General features: G+C 36.0%; 1 protein-coding gene across 1 annotated transcript in view; it reads left to right on the top strand.

Annotated features, from left to right (window-relative positions):
* The first annotated feature begins 271 nt into the window (after nt 1-271).
* The window catches only part of LOC118415309, a 9659-nt gene continuing 2820 nt past the window's right edge, over nt 272-7110 (top strand). The window contains exons 1-10 of the mRNA XM_035819812.1: nt 272-419; nt 1942-2009; nt 2352-2384; nt 2868-2925; nt 3817-3857; nt 4427-4471; nt 5069-5116; nt 5597-5629; nt 6287-6322; nt 6891-6962. Coding sequence (XP_035675705.1) covers nt 294-419; nt 1942-2009; nt 2352-2384; nt 2868-2925; nt 3817-3857; nt 4427-4471; nt 5069-5116; nt 5597-5629; nt 6287-6322; nt 6891-6962 — 560 coding nt within the window. The 5' untranslated portion in view covers nt 272-293. The remainder of the gene's footprint in view (nt 420-1941; nt 2010-2351; nt 2385-2867; nt 2926-3816; nt 3858-4426; nt 4472-5068; nt 5117-5596; nt 5630-6286; nt 6323-6890; nt 6963-7110) is intronic.

Here is a 7110-nt window from a genome sequence, read left to right as displayed (position 1 = left end):
ATAGTCAGATTTTACGTATACTTTTTCTTAACACAGAGACGGGCATTGGGGAGATGTAAAACGGGAGTTTTTGTGTGAATTGCACCGGAAAAGTTGTTGTTTTTGTTGTTGAAAAGTTTCTGTTTTTACGGAGGCTGGATAGAACAAGGTCAAAGTCACCAAGGTTATCAAGGACAAAGACATAATATTTTCTTAAGCGGCAGCTATGATATACAACTATGTATTTCTTTCTAAAACATCAGAAGATTCATAAACTAATTATAAATGCTAAAGACCGTTTTCATTGACTTTTAATGACATCTGTAGGCGTTACAGTCATCTATTTCATGAGAAGAAGTCAAACAATGGCGACTACAAAGTTCGACTGGAAGACGAAGAAGAAAATGCTTGACGACTTAGAGGTTGGGAACAAGATCACGGTAGGTTTTCTGTGTTTTTTTAATCCTGTAAATAACGTTAGAGTTTTAACACCACGATGAATTGTACCGTGTTGTTTCTGTAATTTGAAGGGCTCGAAATACCACCTGCATATGCCGGATAGTACAGGTAAAATTGATGCTGGGTCTGGTGTCTATCTGCAGCTATATATAACCTGCACTATGTACTAGGTTTTATACATGAATACCCTATGGTATAGCTATGGATTGTGGATTGTTATTAGCTGCATTGACTGTTGTTTATACCTATTAAGTATAAAATGATGGTTCCTGAACAATTTCAGTATGTTCCATACTTCTTCGATTCAGTGTTGCAGGTAAAATCTACTAGAAGTGCACTTTATTTTTGTAGTCCGTTGAAAGAAAACATTCATTGAATAATCTTAATGCAATTTAGAAATTGAAATTCACTATTTGAAAAAAAAAAGTTTTACTGCAAGAAAAGAATTTTCAGAAAATATCATTTTTTAGTTACATGATGTGGCCTAATTCAAAAATTTACCTCGTAAGAGCTATGCGAACAAATGATTAATGAATGAAGACCTTTATTGCACATTTTTGCCCCACTGGGCTAAGTACAGGTCACACATGGTAAGGATCATATATAGGTAACAATGGAAACAATCATACACATCTATAAATAATATATGCAAATATGCGTCTAATCTATTCTAGGACATTCGACTTCCTCTCGCTTAATTTATGTATACTTGAGTCATGCCGGTGCAATTTTTGTTGTTGTCAGATTTTGAAAATAATATGCTGAACTTGAATATTAACATGGAAGTGAATATAGGAACAAAATTTGATAAGTTTTCTTCCCTTCCCTCTGTATTCATCATGAGCTCTAGATACATTTTTATGATTAAAAAAAAATCATATGTCCAATAACCAACTTAAAGGGGCATTCCACTCCACATGGGAGTGTTATTTGCCGATAGATATACATCTTAGGAATTAATAAATACATACTACTTCACATCATACGATAAAGTACCCAGTTGCTCCACGTGCCTCAAAAGCATTCAGTCTTCTACTAAACTCCCCAAGTACCCGCTAATTGAATTAATTCTATGGTTGAATACAATGCAAAATTTTTAGGTAAGGTTACAAAGCTAATTTCAGGGGCGCTAAGAAATATACATCTTGTTATGTGTTCTTTGATATCTTGTAAACAATTGAACTTCTTGGTGTGCTTAGCATTTATGCAGAAATTATTCACGATAAAGGAACTGTCTACACGTATAGGGAATGCATTGGTAGGGTCCGCATGGGTTTAGTGAGTGTCATATTGTTTTACAAAACACACATCGCGTAATTTATCCAAAGGTGAATTCCACAAAATTCGGCTGATTATGTATTCATTGACACATTATCTATTGGAAAACACCACCCCCTTCTGGAGTGGAATGACCCTTTCAAGGAAACTGAATGGTCTCATTTCGTTTGTTTTGTTTTGATGCTGTTTCTTGTTTTCTTATTAACATTCCATTTTCTTATTCAGCCAATCCTCATAGATCCTTTGCAACGAAAGTGGGTGGGGCCGCGAGCCCTTGCTGGGCGATTTTTCAGGTGAGAGACGTTTTCTTTTTGTCAAAACATGGAAACAAAATATATGGTCAACATCATAGTTCAATTAGCACAATTGTTCTTTCTTGAGGGGGTAAAAATGGAGTGGTTATAAATTACAGTTGCTGGAAAATCAAGTGTTTGAAATTATTTTCATCAATTAACAAAAACATAATCGAATAGTCATTCTGTAATTAAATGATCCGTGCAACCAGCACGCCTGGATGATGATGATGTAATTAAATGTTTTTAATAGTGCCAGAAAAGCATTTGTCGTTTTTCTTGTATTTTTTTCAATTATTAATGATTATAATACCTTTTCACATTTTTTTCTGAACTCTTCAGCAAAAAGGATGAAGAAGAACAGGACCAGGAAAAGTAAGTACTGTACATCAATATGTAATATTTATACATAGTTTACTATCAATAAGGGCACACTGTATCTGTATCTGTATCTGTATCTAAATTTGGCACAATTTGGTGTGACTGGCCCTTGTCAGGGAAAGGAGATCAGGCTTCTGCTTCTGTCTGAAGGGCTTGAATGATAAATGATGATTAATGGTCCACACATTAGTGCTGGACTAGGGTGACAATGGTGCCAGTGTCATATTGCACTGCACACCACTTTTGTAAGGGATGTGCTTCTCTCCATGATAAGAATCCCAAAGTAATTATATTAAGTAGATCGCGATTTACATAATTAGCATCTCATTAACATTATAAAGAAACTGGCCTACGTAGACGGATAGATGAGTTGAACATGAGAGCAATGCATGGAAGATATCGTTTTCTGCACCAGCGAGAGATATGTGTGTTTTGGTTCTGATATTCTTAAACAATGTTTCTCTCTCTTTACTGAAGGACAATCAACAGCCTGAAAAAGGGGACAGCAGAAGACGACTTGGTTGTTTCTGAGAAGGTAAGTTCTAGTTTCTTTACAAGTGTCAATTGTCATGTCAGGCCCTTGTTCAGCACTGTAAAGTCCTAGTGCTTTTTGTTGTAAGGTCACTTGATGCACATTCACTGTCTGCAGAAAATGTAACGTTACTTCATCTTTATCCGCGAAGTAACCTTTATCAGTAGTACTTAAAAGTGGGGTATTCAGGGATATCAAGTGGACGGATCGTGGTTTCAAACTGCAGTATTTAAGAAAAATTGCAATTTGAAACCGTCGTCTGTCGACTTGATATCCCTGAACATCCAAATTTTGAATACAACAGATATAGGGCACCCTGCGGATAAAGGTGAACTAGCGTTAAATGTAAGAAATCATAACTCAAAATATTGGGTGCATTGCACTTTTGAGCATCCCATGCATAGAGCTGTGCTCTGGTGCATATAGCAGGTTGTGAAGGGTATACGTAACGTATATATGCAAACGTTATTGTAAACAAGCACATTTACACAGCATAGCCTCACCCAAACAATTCTAAAACCTTTGCGATGTAGTTCTTGACAAAGCTGACATTTTAACACTAACCATGGAATTTCATGTTCAAACTCTGAAAAGAGGTTTGTAATAATTACTAGTAGGTTTCAACATTATTTCATGCTGTTCTCCCAACATTTCGGTGCACCTGAATTTTCAGATATGAAACGCCTGAATTTTTATTTTGTAACACACAACATTGAATTTCAAGCTTACAGTTGTTTTGGTACATGGTGGCCATGGTAGAGTATTCTTTGATGTGTATCTTATTTTACATCATGATTGAAATTGTCTTCAAAAGTTTCTTTTGTTTTGCTTTATCTTGTTTGTTTGTTTGTTTTCATGTTGTTCTTATTGCAGCATGTTTCTTTTCTTACTCAGCCAAATCAGAGAGGCTGCAGCACATGGCCCTCGCTAAGAGAGTAAGAATCAGTTTTAGTCAGCTTTAGCTAGTACCATCTGTAGTCAGAGTCAGAATTTGCAGCTATAACAATGCAGAAAATTGAGGGGCTCTATTAGTTGTTACCATAGCTGGAAGAATGGATGTATCTCGTCACTGCTATCTAGGAAATATTTGTAAACAGGGCTCGAAATCCTTTTTTCTGCATTATTAACCTGCACTGGTGCAGGTAACATTGAAAATGACCTGCACCAGACAAGTTTTACCTGCACCACTCTAAATTTAGTATGGATCATACTGAAATTGTTCAGGAACCATTGCAATTTTTTTCTTTTAGACTTTATAGGTGGTAACAGTCAATGCAGCTTAGTATTTCGAGACCTGGTAATGAGTGGCATAGCTATAGCAAAGTATATCAAAGAGGTTTTGATATGAAAGCAGCAAAAAAATACAAAAAAATTAAAGTTCATTATTTATTTAATAATATCTTATAGGGTGGTCCCTTCAGTCTAGCTGATTATGACAGAGATACTTTTCTTTTTAGAGGCAAGATTACAATTACTTACTTTGCTTTAATTTGTTGTCCTTCAGGATTATCATGGATAAAGATGGAGCCTATAAGGCATACATTCTGAGGTAAGAACAACCATATTCTACTGACTTCTGCCCTGTCCTTGGTGCTGAACCAATGTCTTGTGACATAAAATGTACATTTCTGAAAGGCAAACGTTAATTTACAATAAATTCTACACTAACGGAGGCTGCCCTAAGATGCTCCCTGCCCTAAGATGCCACGGATTTTTTGCTGATCTTATTATGCATAAGTACGGCGTGTTTGTTGCCACTGACTTTGCCAATCAAAGAGTTAAATAAGCATAGCTAATGCATACAGGTGTTATTTGCATGCAAAGTATAGTTGTAATGTGTGCCAGGCCGGTGAGCAATACACACCGGCCTGGACTGAATCTATTTGTTACGGCATCATTACAAACGTGGAACGGGGCCTTCTGATTGGTCCGTGGGGCCTGGCTATAGGATAATGTAGCATAAATATACCACTAATAGAAATTAAACCGTTAACTATTTGCCCATGCCAAGCAATTCATGCATTTGAGATTAATGATATACAATCATGTTGTTTAGGCATATGGTAATTGATATTTTCATACCATTTCTGGGTGTTGAAAATGCTAACAGTTCCTTAGACTTAGACTTGGTTGTTGATTTCTACAGGCTACAAGAACAGACTAAAGACCACAAGCAGTGGAATGAAATTCTAAGGTAAGAACAACCATATTCTACTGACTTCTGCCCTGTCCTTGGTGCTGAACCAATGTCTTATGGCATAAAATGTACATTTCTTAAAGGCAAACGTTAATTTGATACTGTAACTTCTACTTTTAGTTCTCTATTTCTTATCAGTTAACAGCCTGAGGTTGTAATAGATGAATAGACTTTATTATTCAGGTTGACAGCTTTGGCATATCTTTATGTTACTGTAAATGCATTTAAGTTCGCAGGGATTTAATTTCGTGGCAGCGGGAAAAATGACTTTTCGCGGTGGTTTTAATTTCGCGGTAACACCATCGACTGCAGTCTAATACCATAATAGAAAAATGTTTGCGGTGGTTTTAAGTTCGCGGTGAAGTGGTCGCCGCAAAAACTGCGAACATTAATCCACCGCGAACATTTCTGCATTTACAGTATTTCATGATTGTTGTCATTTCTATGATAACGTTATGTTTTATGGGTTGTTTCCAGGAACTTTGCCAACCGGCTAGAGATTGCCCAAATGTAAGTTTTCAAATGATCTTACAAATCAAAGTTTTAGGAAAATGATGTCAGCTATTAATATATAAAAGGAGAATTAGCTTGTACATAAAACATTGTAACGCTAGTTAACCTTTATTCGTGTGGTAAGCTATATCCCTTGTTTTTCAAAACAGCCCATTTAAGGATATCAAGTTGACGGACGGTGATTTCAAACTGTATTTTCAAAATATATCAGTTTGAACTCACATCAAACTTGTCATGTGAAGTTTGACACATCGGAATTATAGCCCTAAATACCCTGCTTTTGAAAACAACGGATATAAGTTACCCTGCGGATAAAGGTGAACTAGCATTACACTCAAGCCTGGATGGTCAACCACCCAGTACCCCTGAACACAAAATTTACATATTAGATATAGTTAGAACGTCATATCTTAAGTGCTTGTAAAATGTTGTTATTTTTAATTCCAATTATAGGCAATCTGAATATTGCATCAATTTGGGAACTGAAACAAAAAGAATTAACAATAGTGCAGTAAGTGTTGTAATCAAAACGTGATGAATAAAGAAAAAACCTGACAGTTATAGAATTTGATGGAAAGTGGTCCAAATCCTGTGTTTGGTGATTTCAATTTTACACAACTATCATAATTACATTTCCTTTACATCTTCCCTTAGGATAATCACGAAGGACGAAGAAAAGTACCAAAAAAGGTGAGTTGGGTTCAAGAAATCACATCACAAGCAGTCAGTCAGTCAGTCAGTCAGACAGTCAGTCAGTCAGACAGTCAGCAGTCAGTCAGACAGTCAGCAGTCAGTCAGTCAGTCAGTCAGTCAGTCAGATAGTCAGTCACTCACTCACTCAATCACTCAATCACCCAATTACTCATTCACTCACTAACTCAATTTCTCACTCACTAACTCAATTGCTCAATAACTTAATTATTCAGTCACTCAATTACTCACTAACTGAATTATTCACTCACTCACTCACTCACTCACTCACTCACTCACTCACTCACTCACTCACTCACTCAACTACTTACTGCAGCTTATTCTGCCTTGATCTGAGACTTGGGAATGTTACTGTTAGTTAAGAATAATAGACAAGATACTGATATTTCCTACTGATTTTGGAATAACTAGTAGCTGTAGTTCAAAATACTTAATGTACACAGTTGTTGTTCAAAATACTTCACTGCTAACTTTTACACATTTGTGTAATAACAAATCTTGTCTAAAAAGAAGTTAATATTGTTTTCCATTCTGTTCACCACAACAGGCTTGCCCAAAAAGAAGAGGAAATTTCTCGGCTCTCGACTAATGTGGCTCTTCTCGAAAAAGACAATGAATGGTGAGTTTATAAATTATGTTTTAAATATTTTTCAAAATGCTGAAAAGTCATGTATTTTGATGTTAAAGGTATTGTCAGTACAGTTTAGTATCAAGTCCTGTTTGAAAATTTCTTTCTTGTTTTTGTAAATAACTAGGGGTGGGTACCA

Source organism: Branchiostoma floridae, chromosome 5 (assembly GCF_000003815.2).
Source record: "Branchiostoma floridae strain S238N-H82 chromosome 5, Bfl_VNyyK, whole genome shotgun sequence".
Classification (NCBI taxonomy): Eukaryota; Metazoa; Chordata; class Leptocardii; order Amphioxiformes; family Branchiostomatidae; genus Branchiostoma; species Branchiostoma floridae.
The sequence above is the reverse complement of the archived record's forward strand: the minus strand, read 5'-3'. Positions and strand labels throughout refer to the sequence as shown.